Source organism: Rana temporaria, chromosome 6 (genome assembly GCF_905171775.1).
Source record: "Rana temporaria chromosome 6, aRanTem1.1, whole genome shotgun sequence".
NCBI lineage: Eukaryota > Metazoa > Chordata > Amphibia > Anura > Ranidae > Rana > Rana temporaria.
The window spans coordinates 127,040,706-127,055,849 of NC_053494.1; the positions used below are offsets into that span (position 1 = coordinate 127,040,706).

General features: G+C 39.8%; 1 protein-coding gene across 1 annotated transcript; it reads left to right on the forward strand.

The window, feature by feature from the left end:
* The first annotated feature begins 346 nt into the window (after positions 1–346).
* Positions 347–13,723, forward strand: LOC120943788 (gamma-crystallin 2-like). The gene is made up of 3 exons (XM_040357333.1): positions 347–432; positions 8,813–9,055; positions 13,376–13,723. Exons 1-3 carry the CDS (start codon positions 385–387, stop codon positions 13,649–13,651), a joined length of 567 nt encoding a protein of 188 aa, XP_040213267.1. The 5' UTR covers positions 347–384; the 3' UTR covers positions 13,652–13,723.
* The last annotated feature ends 1,421 nt before the right edge of the window (positions 13,724–15,144 follow it).

Here is a 15,144-nt window from a genome sequence, read left to right on the forward strand (position 1 = left end):
TGTTTGGGTAGTGTTGTCAAACAAAACTGATCTTATATCCATAACACATATGGTTTGCTGCTTTTATGGTTTACCGAATATATTAGCTTATACAGTATATTAATATGAAAATTATCAGGTAAACAGAATAGTAATTGTGTCATCCTGCCAGATAGTTCCCTATCAGTTCAGGTAGAGTGTAACATAATAAAGGTTGTGCTGATCTTGCTAGTTCTGTAAACCCTAAATGAATAGCATCCAATAAAATGTACAGTCGTACAGTAGCATACAAAAAAAGTTTCTGTAAAATGCACTTTAATTGTGATTGGGTGGGGGAATACATGTGTTTACAATATGCAAATATACTCAAAGGCCTGATACATATAAAAGGGTTAGAATTACTCTATGAAAACACAGACCATTCAAAAGAGCTGTCCCTTAACCATGAGCAAGGTAATGTCATTCTTTTACTTTCATATAAATTCAACATACTTTACATTTTTAGCTTTCATACAGCACACCAAGGTCTTATTTATACCATAATTGTGTATTCAGGCAGGTTCAGTTTTCAGGGATCTTTTTTCAATTATTTGATATTGTTCATTTTCCATTTTTGCAGAAATTTATAAAGGAGCAACAAATAGGTCTGCTTATACAGGAAGATATGCATAGTGTTAGAAAAGTTGTGAATAAGTAGTGACTAAGCAGCAATAACGTGGTGAATAATTAAAGGATACAAATTTGACTACACAGTATCTACAGTGTAGAGTTAGAAGTTCATGGAGTTTCCAGTCTAAATAGAATTTGGGCCAGATTCACGTAGATCAGCGGATCTTTAGATCCGCTCGATCTACCTGATTTAAGATCCGCTCCTGCAAGTTTGCGAGGCACGTGGGTAATTCACAAACCACTTACCTCCAAACTTGCGGCGGCGGATCGTAAATCCCCCAGCGGAATTCAAATTCCGCGGCTAGGGGGTTTCTAATATTTAAATCAGGTGCGTTCCCGCGCCGATTTAAATGAGCATGCGCCGTCCGCGGAATTTCCCGGCGTGCATTGCTCCCACTGACGTCGCTAGGACATCAGTGGTTTCGACGCTTAAGTAAACGACGTCCATCCGTATTCGAGAACGACTTACGCAAACGACGTAAAAAAAATTTAAAGCGACGCGGGAACGACGGCTATACTTAACATTGGCTGCGCCTCATAGAAGCAGGGGTAAGTATACGCCGGGAAAGCCGCTACGGAAACGTCGTAAGAACACTGCGTCGGGTCCGCGTACGTTCGTGAATTCGCGTATCTCGCTGATTTACATATTATTCAACGTAAATTGAAAATAAGATCCGACAGTGTAACACAGTGTAATACTGTCGGATCTTAGCCATATCTATGCGTAACTGATTCTATGAATCAGACGCATAGATAGGACCAGTTTAAGTCAGAGATATGACGGTGTATCAGGAGATACTGTACACCGTCGTATCTCTTTGTGAATCTGGCCCTTTGTGTCTTACTGAAGACTAAGGGGCAGATCCACAAAGATCTGCCTATCTTTAGGCAGGTGTAGCGTATCTAAGATATACTACGCCGCTGTAACTTACTTTTTCTTCTTGTGAATCCTCAAAGAATCCGCACGGTAAGTTATGGCGGCGTAGTGTATCTATTGCGGCGTAAGGGCAATTTTAAATGGGAGTGATGCGCCGTCCTTAAAATATCCCAGGATGCATTGCGACAAAGTACGCCGCAAGGACGTCATTGGATTCGACGTGAAAGTAAATGACGTCACATACCTATTCACGAATGACTTACGCAAACAACGCAAACAATTTTAAATTAGACGCGGGAACGAGGGCCATACTTAACATTGAGTAAGCCACCATATAGCAGCTTTAACTATACGCCGGAAAAAGCCGAATGGAAACGACGTAAAAAAATTCGACGGCCGCTCGTACGTTCGTGGATCATCGGAAATAGCTAATTTGCATACTCGACGCGGAAACGCCACCTAGCGGCTGCCGAAAAATTGCATTTAAGATCCGACGGCGTACTAAGACGTATGCCTGTCGCATCGATCCCAGATGCCGTCGTATCTTGTTTTGTGGATACAAAACAAAGATACGACGTGGGAAATTTAAAATTGCGTAATCCTTTTGTGGATCTGCCCCTAAATATATAAAAGTGACACATAAACACTTTCTAGTTACATTTCAAAGCAGAGCTTCAGTATTATTTTCTAGTTCTAGATAATATAGTGGAAGGGTAAAACCACTGTCAAGTCTTTATTGCTGTTACTTTTATTTTTTATTCCAATACTTTTTTATTTCAAGACATCACATGTTAAAGTACATTATTATTATTTTTAATCCTTTTTTGTCCTGGTGACAACTGTAATCTGGCAGAAAGGGAAAACCAAGATTTTGCAGATTTTAAGTAATAAAGGGAAATGCTTGTGTTAGTGACAAATTATAAATTGTAAGCTTTCCACACTTATGGGGAATTTATGTTCCCTTTATAGCTCTATCTTTGGAACAGGTAATAAAGGGAAAGCTCCCTGATGGGGACACAAAAAACAATAAAAATATGACAGAAATTCCATTTATTACTAAAAAAAAAAAAAAAAAAAAAATTGGAGTAGTTCACTGTAATATTTTCTAAAAGTAATGTACAGGCAAATGCCTCATTTTATTGTAATTATTACATTTATTTTGTTCAATGGGACCAAAATTGTGAGTGGGTGTCTTCTAAACTGTTGTTATTTACTGGTTTAGAGAAATGTAAAAAAAAAACATAACATAAACTTTACAGACAAATTCTTCCGGTCCATATTTCCCAACTGTAAGTCCTCGTACACACGACCGAGTTTCTCGGCAAAAACCAGCAAGAAACTTGCTGGGAGATATTTTTTTGCCGAGGAAACAGGTCGTGTGTAAATTTTCGTTGAGGAAACTGTCGAGAACCGCGTGGAGCCAAAAAGAGAGCAAGTTCTCTATTTTCTCGACAGGAGTCTGATTTGGCTCGTCGAGATCCTCGACGGGCTGGTTTTCAACGAGAAACTCAGACGTCTGTATGCTAAGAAACCCGCGCTTGCTCAGATTAAAGTATGAGACATGAGTAAAAGTAGCATTTGTAATGGAGATAACACATTTTTAAAGCTGTAACAGACTGAAAAGTGCAAATCGTCTCTTACCAAACTTTTATTTAACACGCAAGCACATGAAATTAGCAAAACCAGCCCCAAGAGTTTAGCCAGTGGAATCAAACTTCCCCTGCTGTTGTATGTGTTGTATGTCACCGCGTTTGAGAACGAGGAGATTTTGGCTTGACTGTGTGTACGCAAAGCAAGCTTGTCGAGTTCCTCGACAAGCCTAACAAGGAACTCGACGAGGAACTCGATGTGTTTCGCCCGTCAAGTTTCTCAGTCGTGTGTACGAGGCCTTAGGGCTATTTCACACCAAATGCAGTGGGACTGCATTGGGGCGGCTATTCCAGCACAGCCCCCCCCCGCATGAACAAGTGCCCAGTTCACACCACTGCAGTACTGCAATATTTTCTTTTAGCGCAGTGCGATGCACAGTGTCTGTGGTCTGTGTGACATCTCAATAAAGTTCATATTAAAAAAAAAGGACATTACTGTGCTTATCTTGGCCCCACCGCACCAGCTGCTGGAAACCAGCCCTTACTATTCAGTCAATTATTTTTCCAGGGACAAGCTTCTAGTTCCTCTCCTCCTAGGCCAGTTGTCTTTTGCCACCCCCTTCTACCCCAGTCAGTTGGCAAACACATCACACTAAATAAATCTAAATAGATCAGGCATCATAACCACATCATAATGTGACCCAAAAAGATAAGAAGAGTAGGACAACCAAGAGTAGCCGTACTATGCTTGTAATACAGATTTAAGTGTATGAGTCCAGACAAGGCGAACTAAAAGTACTAAAATGAACTATACTAACTAAAAGAAAAAAAATCCCAGATGTGTGGGGAAAGCAAAATGAGATCCCAGGATAGTAGCCATTAAAGTGGTTGTATAGTCAAATTTTTCACTTTGACCTACAGGTAAGCCTATAATAAGGCTTACCTGTAGGTAAAAAAATATCTCCTAAACCTTTACGGTTTAGGAGATATTCCCCTTGCAATGAGCCATTGGACACTTTTACCCCCTTCCTGCTCAAGCCAATTTTCAGCTTTCACTGTTGTCACACTTTGAATGACAATTGCACGGTCATGCAACACTGATACCCATATGACATTTTTAATTTTTTTTTCACAAAAATAGAGCTTTCTTTCTGTGGTATTTAATCACTGCTGGGTTTTTAATTTTTTTTACTAAATAAAGGAGAATAGACTGAAATCTCTTTTCTTTATTTCTGTTATAGATGCAAATAAATAATATTTTTTCATAAATTTAGGCTAAAATTTATTATGCTACAGTACATTTCGTTGGTGAAAATAACTCAAATTAGTATATCTTATTTAGTCTGTAGGAAAGTTATAGAGTCCACAAATTATGGTATATAGTGTATATCTAAAAATGTATCAAATTTTTGGGTGAAGATGAGTTTAAAGGGGTTGTAAAGGTAAAAAAATGTTTTCCCTAAATAGCTTCCTTTACCTTAGTGCAGTCCTCTTTCACTTACCTCATCCTTCAATTTTGCTTTTAAATGTCCTTATTTCTTCTGAGAAATCCTCACTTCCTGTTCTTCTGTCTGTAACTCCACACAGTAATGCAAGGCTTTCTCCCTGGTGTGGAGAAAGCCTCTTGAGGGGGGGGAGGGGGCGATCAGGAGAGTCAGGACGCCCACTAACACACAGCTCCTTTCTCTATCTGCAAAGTAGATAGCGTCCTGACCTTCCTGCTCGCCCCCTCCCCCCTCAAGAGGCTTTCTCCACACCACGGAGAAAGCCTTGCATTACTGTGTTTAGTTACAGACAGAAGAACAGGAAGTGAGGATTTCTCAGAAGAAATAAGGACATTTAAAAGCAAAATTGAAGAATGAGGTAAGTGAAGGAGGACTGCACTAAGGTAAAGGAAGCTATTTAGGGAAAAACATGTTACCTTTACAACCCCTTTAAGCAACTCTTTCCTTTTTCAATATTTGAAAAGGACACTCCCTGACATAAACTATTTGGTTAATAAAAAAACAAAACACTATGAATAATCAAAGGACAAACATAGCTCCAGTCTGTCCCCAGAGGCCCAGTCATTGTGTGCTGATAATTTGTCTATTGCACAAAGTAAAGCCAGGTTTTAAATTATAGTCACGTCAAAGAAACCTCTGCTCGTACCATAATACGTATGGGTCAATGCTCTTTGCAATTGTCACTAACCATGGGAAGTAATATTAATTACAGTGCTATTTAGTCTGCCTATGCTGCATATTTTGAAATAAAGAGTGCATTTTAGACAGCATATGGAGTGGATTAAGCAATGGGGAGGTTTACTATAAAACATCTAGAAAATATGGATGATTGGAAAGCATGAAAAGGGTCTAAAATAGCAAATTAGGCAATGCTAAAATATTTATAAACTAGATTTTAGAGCCTTTAATTACCTGATTAATTTAGCACTTATGCACACTTCACGTAGCCAAAAACACACATAAACAAGAAAAATGCATGTGCATTTAAAGTGGAGGTCCAGCAAAAAAAAAATAAAGAATCTTAAAAGCCAGTAGCTACAAATACTGCAGCTGCTGACTTTTAATAAATGGACAATTACCTGTCCTGGAGTCCAGCGATGTCGGCAGCTGAAGCCGAGCTAACGCTCGTCTCTCAGCTGCCCCCGCCTGCCATCCTCGGTGAGGGAATCGGGAAGTGAAGTGTTGCGGGTTCACTGCCTGGTTCCCTACTGCGCATGCATGAGCAGCGCGTCGCGCACTCACTGGTCCCCGCTATCTCCTGGGAGCAGTGTGTTTCCCAGAAGATAGGGGGAGGGGGGGGGTGACACGAAGGGTGTGAGTCCCACGGGAGTCAATACCCGGAAGTGGTGCAAATACCTGTTTTATACAGGTATCTGCACCCCCTCCCCCTGAAAGGTGCCAAATGTGACACCGGAGGGGGGGAGGGTTCCGAAAGGCGGAAGATCCATTTTTGGGTGGAACTCTGCTTAAAATATAAAGCATTTTTCTTAGTTACTCTCACAGAATACAGCATGCTGCATTTTCTCTCAACACACATCTTTGATGAGTATAGAGCTATTGATATTGATTAACCACTTCAGCCCCAGAAGGATTTACCCCTGTGTGACCCTGTACCAAAACAAAATGTATATCCTTTTTTACCCACAAATAGAGCTTTCTTTTGGTGGTATTTGATCACCTCTGCGGTTTTTATTTTTTGCACTATAAACAAAACAAAAAAAAAATCATTTTTTTTTTACTTTCTGCTATAATACATATCTAAAAAAAATATATATAAAAAACAAATTTATTCATCAGTTTAGGACGATATATATTCTTATACATATTTTTGGTAAAAAAAAAACGCAATAGGCATATATTGATCGGCTTGCACAAAAGTTATCACATCTACAAACTATGGGATAGATTTAGGGATTTTTATTTTATTGTTTTTTCTGGTAATGGTGGCGATCTGCGATTTTTAGCGAGACTGTGACATTGCGGCCGACAAATCGAATCCCAAATTACTCTTTTTGTGACATTTTTACATTGATCAGTGCTAAAAAAAATGCACTGATCAATGTAAAAATTACACTGGCAGGGAAGGGGTTAACACTAGGAGGCGATCAAGGGGTTAAGTGTGTTCTGTGGGTGTGTTCTAACTGTAGGGGGAATGGGCTACCAGGAACATGACAGAGATCACTCTTCCCGATCTCTGGGAACAGTAGATCTCTGTCATGTCACTTGGCAGCGAATCGCCTTGTTTACAGTTCTACCTTCTGCCTCTCCTCACCCAGATTGCGGGTTGCCTGCAGACAACGAGCTTACAGGACCCCAGTGGGGTTGGTTTACTAAAAATGGAAAGTGCAAAATCTAGTGCAGTTGTGCATGGGAGCCAATCCGCTTCTAACTTCAGCTTGTTCAATTAATGGGGTTCTAAAGGCAGAAGGCAGAAGTTTTTTTAACTCAATGCATTCAAATATGTATTTAGATAAAAGTCATCCCCCTTAATACTTACCTAATACTTACCTGAGCCCCATCTCGATCCAGCAATGTTGCACAAGAGCCTCGGCTGTCCAGGACTCTCCCTCCTCATTGGCGGAGACAGCAGCGAGCACCATTGGTTTCCACTGTTGTCAATCAATATCACTTTAAGCTTTGCCAAAAAAAAACTGTAAGCTGCACCAGATTTTGCACCCACCATTTTTAGTAGATCAACCCCACTATGATGTATGAAAATGAAGGTAGTGTTAATGAGCCCAGAAAGTGTATCTAAACCAACATTTATTATATTTCAGCCAGTAAGTCCTTAATGCCGCGTACACACCATCACTTTATGTGATGAAAAAAAATGACGTTTTTAAAAACGTCACTTTAATTGACTGTGTGTGGGGGAAAACGTCGTTTTATGTCTTGTAAAAAACGACCAAAAAAAATTGAAGCATGCTTCAATTTAATGTGTCGTTTTTCAAAAGTGCACTTTTTACTTCACAGAAATTGACCGTGTGTAGCAAAAAACGTCGTTTTCTAAGACGTTTTTTCATCCACGCATGCCCAGAAGCAAGCTTCAATGGTAAAACGTGGTGGAACGTAACCTCACTTTGCAAGAACATTGTGAGAAAACGATGGTGTGTAGGCAACTTCGTCTTTGAAAATTGAAGTTTCAAAAACGTCGTTTTTTACTTCACAGAAAGTGTCGTTTTTTTTCATCACATAAAGTGATGGTGTGTACGCGGCATTAGATGTGGTGGCTGCATTCTTTTGTTTTTTTCAGGCTTGTTTTTAAACGTTAAACTTTATTTTAACCTGATGATCCTGTCAGTAACACATTGGTGGTCTTGTCATAGGGTGACAATGATCACTTGGTGTACTGTATCTTTAGTTACTCTGATGGCGTGTACACACGATCGGTCCGATGGACTTTTTTCACTGGAAAAAATGATCGTGTGTGGGTCCCATCTGACTTTTTTCCTTCCGTGTAAAAAAATAGAACATGTTTTAAATTTTTCTGAGGAAAAAAAACAAAAACTAATTAAGTCGACGCATGCTCGGAAGCATTGAACTTCATTTTTCTCGGCTCGTCATAGTGTTTTACGTCATCGCGCTTTGGGCGGTCGAAATTTAGTCTGATAATGTGTAGCCAAGACTGATGAAAGTCAGCTTCATCGGAATTCCGACTAAAAATTCCATCGGATTTTATTCCATCGGAAATCCGATCATGTGTACGCGGCATAAGACAAAAAGTGTAATAGTACAACACTTCCCCACTCCTCAGCTCCATGACATGAAGGGTCTTCAGTTCACAGAAAAACTGGTAATGCTAATAACATTGTTTGAGCACTGGATTTCGGGTTGGATCAACAGGTATTTTCTGCTTGTAATGTATTGTACGTAGGATGAAATAAAGAAAACAAATGCAGCCAGTGCATCTGAGGACTGGTAAGCTCCAATATGTTAACCTTTGTGCTGATGGACTTAGATATACTTTAATCATCTGTTTTATTTCTACATTATATATCTGCTAGTATAAGTAGGGGTTATAAAATTGCAAAGTTTGTAAGTTATGCACAGATTTGGACACCTGTGTAATTAATTTTTTTATACAAAATTTACAAAAATGCTATAACATTGTACAATAACAAAGTTGTTTAAAGTGTTATTAAAATATGTAACGTTCCTAACTCTTCATTTTCTGTTTTGAATTCTTATTCCAGATTACTTTTTACGAGGACAGGAACTTTCAGGGAAAGTCCCATGAATGTTCTGGTGACAATGCAGATCTGCATTCTTACTTTGCACGCTGCAATTCAATCCGTGTAGAGAATGGCTGCTGGGTGATCTATGAACGTTCTAATTACATGGGACATCAATATTACCTGAAGAAAGGAGATTACCCTGACTACCAGAGCTGGCTGGGTCTGAATGACTCTATTAGATCATGCCACTCAATCCCATTGGTAAGTTATTCTTTTAATCAATCTTCAGCTTGTAATGACCTCTTTACTATTCACATGTAACTGTAAAGCCCCGTACACACGATCGGAATTTCCGATGGAAAACTATTTTTATATGTGTATGCCCATCTGAGTTTTTCCTTTAGATATTCAGAGGAATTCCGTCTGAGTTTTCGCTTTTACTCCGATGAAATTCCGTCGGAATTCGGATGTGAGTTTGGCCGGGCAAAAGCCTGATCGTGTGTACGGGGCATAATGAACACTCATTAGATTAAAATATGGATATAAAATCTTGTGCTGGTAGGTGGATCTGAGAACTCTTGCTGCTCTGAAACATAAAAACACATGCAATGAGAAAATAATAAATTCAAGCCCTTGCTGCCCTTGCTGTCCAGATATAGTGAAATGACTAGGGCTGTTACTGAAAAATGTTCTGTTTGATTAATCTTTTTTTTTTTAAATCGATTAATTGACTAATTTCGATTAATTATAACGCACATACAGATCCAACTACTTTTAGCTGATCTCCTTGGAGATAAAATCGATGTAGCTACATAAACTGTAAAAATTGTGCGAGTAATACAAAACGGTACCAAAAGCAGTCATAAAAACATGTAGCCAAGTATGATACTGGTATAAAAATGTGTACAACGATACCACTGCTGAATGCAGATGAGAAGAGGTTAACATCAGTCCGTTGGCATGTAGATGTCCTATGAAGGGAACTATCACAACTCCCAGTGGATGATTGTAGAATCCCAGGTTGATAGAGGGAAGTGTAACAGCCCTTGCGTGTTGCAGATAGTAAGATCCCGCCAGCATGCAGATATGAAGGCACAGCAAAGGAGCCCTTCAGATGGACACGGCAAGCCCCGCCGGTGTCCGTGACGTCACCGGATCTCCGACGGAACTCCGTGAAGGCTCAGAAGCCGGCGGAGAGGTGAGTACCAATCAAAAGAATTTTAATCGATCAAAAAGATTTTGATCGATCAAAAAAATTCAAGATTAATCGAATAATTAAAAGTTAATTTTCACAGCCCTAGAAATGACAATACCGATGCTCAAAGATGTAAGTGATTTGCTCCTTCCTAACCCAAACTGACTGTATAAGAAAGACTCTGTCCTATTAGTTACATAGTTACATAGTTACATAGTTACATAGTTAGTCAGGTTGAAAAAAGACACAAGTCCATCCAGTTCAACCACAAAAAACAAAATAAAAAAACACAGTAAAATCCTATACACCCAACTTCATACCCTCAAAGTAATATGACTAGTCTATATTATACTATATGTAAAAGATGTACAGAAATAATAGGCGCAGCTTATCTATGTACAGCTCTGCGCTTTAGGATATACACACTCAAATTGTCCAACTTCAATAATGATGTACCATGGATAAAAAGCAGCTGCTAAAAAAACAGTCCAAAAGTGCAAAAGGCAGAAATGTAATAAGTTGACTCCCAATGGGTCCAATACAGTCCTGCAGCAGCGCTGCAAACTCTACGTTTGCTGTGATCCTATACAGTGTAGAGGTAGAGAAGATGTGCTCCCAATCACCACTGTTGTTCACCACGTGGGGGATAGGAAACCCCTTCAGGGGATGCACTTACCAGATGGTAGACAAGTAACAGCATGTAATCCACCTCACTTAGTAATCGTCAGACTTTCACCATACTCATGATATTCAGCATGTATGAGGAAAAGAAAGCTCATATAGAGTAGTAACGTTTTGAAAAATGTATTGAACAAAACTCCCCCAAATGTGCTTTCCCCTTCAATAATATGCGTACCACATAAAAATGAAAAACAGGCATGTAATCAATAAGTGTTTGGCTCACGATTGTTGACCCTGAAGACTGCTCTAACTCGTTTCCTTGCAGCGGCTTCCTGGTTCCTTCCTCGTGGAGCGCAAACGTCACTTCCGGTCGTTGTGTTTGGAGAGTCACGCCCTGACGCGTTTCGTCACTTCCGGACTTCAACTGAGGGCGTGACTCTCACAGACACAGACCGGATTTATACAGAGCAGCACCGCCCGTCATCCACAAATGATCTACGCCCCCTTGCGTCATTCGCGTCATTCGAAATGCTTGGCTGTGATTGCTCACATTATTCATACTAAGGGCGGAAGTCTCTGCATGCAATATGTACTGCGCTACTGATGCCAGACCCTGTTGCCACCATAATCTGGCTCAGAAAGCGCGCTGACACGCTAACTAATGCTGCGGTCAAATACATCGAATAATGGTAACAGTATTAGGGTGTTCACACCAATATTACTAGATATACATAATACAACTATATTTAAGAGAAAATGTATCAGCAGACAAGTGAGGTGACTCCACACTTAAATGCTCAAACACGGTGTTGTATAGCCAATATAGAATCCATGCTACATTCGTATTACTACTGTGGAGCACAATATAGATATACAAAGGCATAATATCTGTATAATCAAAAATAAAATCACAAATAAAATAAAATATAATATCTAAAATATCTGTGCAAGTAAAACATCCCTATAAATTAATCCCCATAAAATATGACTATAAAATTATGCAATGAATAAAATCAAAGTACACACAATTACATAAAATTCCTGATGCGCCATATATTGGTCTCTTACTCATATAGATACTTATCTATATGTAAAATATAATATGTTACAAAATAAATATAAAATATAAAGATAAAGCATAATACATACATAACCATCCTCCTAACAGAAAAACCAGTCCACCCTAGTTCAACTGAGATTGTGGATGGATTAATGGCTAATTCAATTATATCTGTCGGAGCGTCTGTATAGTTATGTGATGAATGTATTCATTTTAAATATGTAAAGCAATATATATATCTAAAAAAATATAAATTTAAAAACACTGTGGACTTGCAATATAATTCTCACCACTTGGGGCAGATAAAAAAGGTCAGAGAACAAAGCAAAAGTATCCCTGAATAACATAGTCCCTGTTAACATAATAAGGGTTGTTATATCTCTTCAGAGTGGAGAATAAATGTTTATAGTGGTAGATCATTCGTGGATGACGGGCGGTGCTGCTCTGTATAAATCCGGTCTGTGTCTGTGAGAATCACGCCCTTAGTTGAAGTCCGGAAGTGACGAAACGCGTCAGGGCGTGACTCTCCAAACACAACGACCGGAAGTGACGTTTGCGCTCCACGAGGAAGGAACCAGGAAGCCGCTGCAAGGAAACGAGTTAGAGCGGTCTTCAGGGTCAACAATCGTGAGCCAAACACTTATTGATTACATGCCTGTTTTTCATTTTTATGTGGTACGCATATTATTGAAGGGGAAAGCACATTTGGGGGAGTTTTGTTCAATACATTTTTCAAAACGTTACTACTCTATATGAGCTTTCTTTTCCTCATACATACTGAATATCATTATGGTGAAAGTCTGACGATTACTAAGTGAGGTGGATTACATGCTGTTACTTGTCTACCATCTGGTAAGTGCATCCCCTGAAGGGGTTTCCTATCCCCCACGTGGTGAACAACAGTGGTGATTGGGAGCACATCTTCTCTACCTCTACACTGTATAGGATCACAGCAAATGTAGAGTTTGCAGCGCTGCTGCAGGACTGTATTGGACCCATTGGGAGTCAACTTATTACATTTCTGCCTTTTGCACTATATTATACTATATGATAAGTCACAGAGAGTACATTAAATTGGGTTTCTGAAGTCATCCCAGGCCTGGAGAATTTCCTAGTCTCTGTAAGAAAGCAGATAAAGAATTTTGGCCATATGGCAGCATCTCTCAGATGGCAATCTCTTTCACATGGCAGAGTCTTGACATTGTATATAATGGGAAACTATTTCTTAAAAGCTCTTATGGAATTATCTCTCTAATTGAATAAGCTCTTGTGTGACAGGCTCTTCAACAAAACAGCCTGGTAAGATAGCCATCACAAATCTCCTGCAATGTGGTAGCATCCTCTAGTAATATGGTAGCATTAGAAAACAATAAGTATACATGCATCATATCTGGTTTGGGCAGAAGAGGGTCTCAAAAATAAGGTCCAGAATACTTTTGAGTTGAGTATTGGTCTATAGATCCATGAATGTTTCTGGAAACATGACAGATACCTCTGGTAATAAGTTCTCAAATTTGGATAATGTGCCATACGTTTCTACTGTAATGCAAAACTGGCTCAAGGCATTGAACATTCAAATATAATATTCATATTGCATTAATATGTGAGGTTAATTGGTCATAGGGGGCTGAAGTTGCCCTCCAGGCTAAAAGTTTGCAGTTACTCCCTGACTGAGCCAAAAATAATTTTTATGTTTAATTTATAGCATCGTGGTTCTTATAAAATAAGACTGTATGAAAGAGAAGACTTTCGTGGTCAGATGAAGGAATACCAAAATGACTGCTCTAACATCTATGAAAGCTTCCATGTTCATGATGTTTTGTCCTGCAATGTGCTGGAGGGCTACTGGATATTATTTGAGGAGCCTGGCTTTAGGGGAAACCAATACTTCCTGAAGCCTGGAGAATACCGAAGATATAGCAACTGGGGAGCCCCAAATTCCAGAGTTGGATCTTTGAAAAAAATCATGGACTTTAATTAGATGCAACATTATTTAATGTGTTAAACTTGTTTAACTAATATCTGTAAAGAAAATAAATCAATATAAATCTGGCTTCTTTCCTGTTTTGTTTCAATCATTTTTATTGAAGACACAAGTATCAATACAAACAGTTAACGTCTTACATCATACTTGATATCATATACATGGTAATGAGTAGACATATCACAATAAGTTGACAAGAATGGTTAGAATACTTAACTGGAACAGGTGGTGAATGCAAGGCAATCTGTGGAGTCCAATACACCTAGACACTCTTAATGGGAACAATCTGTGCCCAGCGGAAGGCTGAGAAACTCACCCTCCTGTGGATACGGTGAAGTTGAAAGAAGAAAAAATTCTAACAGTTTGAAAAGTAATAATAACAATGAAGAACACAAAACTGTCAAGCATGAATGTGTACAGAAGGTGGTATTTGCCCAAAGTATGTATACTATCTTGGAGATAAATAGTGAGGCATATGTAGCCAGAGAACAAATTACTTAACTTTTAGAAGGGTAAAAGAAAAAGAAAAAAGTAAAAAAGGGAGGGGGTGAGGGGGGTAGAAAGAAAAGGAGAGAGCAAGACGGTGACTACACTACTTCAGAGGTGAATTAGGTGAGCTTGGTGGCGTACCAATCAGTGGCGGCTGGTGCTTAAATTTTTTTTGGGGGGGGGGGTGCAAAAAAAAAATTGCAGCCTCACTGTGCCCATCAAATGCAACCACTGTGCCATCAATTGTCACCACTGTGCCATGCCATCAAACACAGCTACTGTGCCATGCCATCAAACGCAGCCGCTGTGGCATCAATTGTCACCACTGTGCTATGCCATCAAACACAGCCACTGTGCCATCAATTGTCACCACTGTGCCATTCCATCAAATGCAGCCACTGTGCCATCAATTGTCACCACTGTGCCATGCCATCAAATGCAGCCACTGTGCCATCAATTGTCACCACTGTGCCATGCCAACAAACGCAGCCACTGTGCCATCAATTATCACCACTGTGCCATGCCATCAAATGCAGTCACTATGCCATCAATTCGCACCACTGTGCCATGCCATCAAACGCAGCTACTGTGCCATGCCATCAAACGCAGCCACTGTGGCATCAATTGTCATCACTGTGCTATGCCATCAAACACAGCCACTGTGCCTCAATTGTCACCACTGTGCCATTCCATCAAATGCAGCCACTGTGCCATCAATTGTCACCACTGTGCCATGCCATCAAATGCAGCCACTGTGCCATCAATTGTCACCACTGTGCCATGCCAACAAACGCAGTCACTGTGCCATCAATTATCACCACTGTGCCATGCCATCAAATGCAGTCACTATGCCATCAATTCGCACCACTGTGCCATGCCATCAAACGCAGCCACTGTGCCATCAATTCGCACCACTGTGCCATGCCATCAAATGCAGCCACTGTGCCATGCCATCAAACGCAGCCACTGTGGCATCAATTGTCACCACTGTGCCATACCAT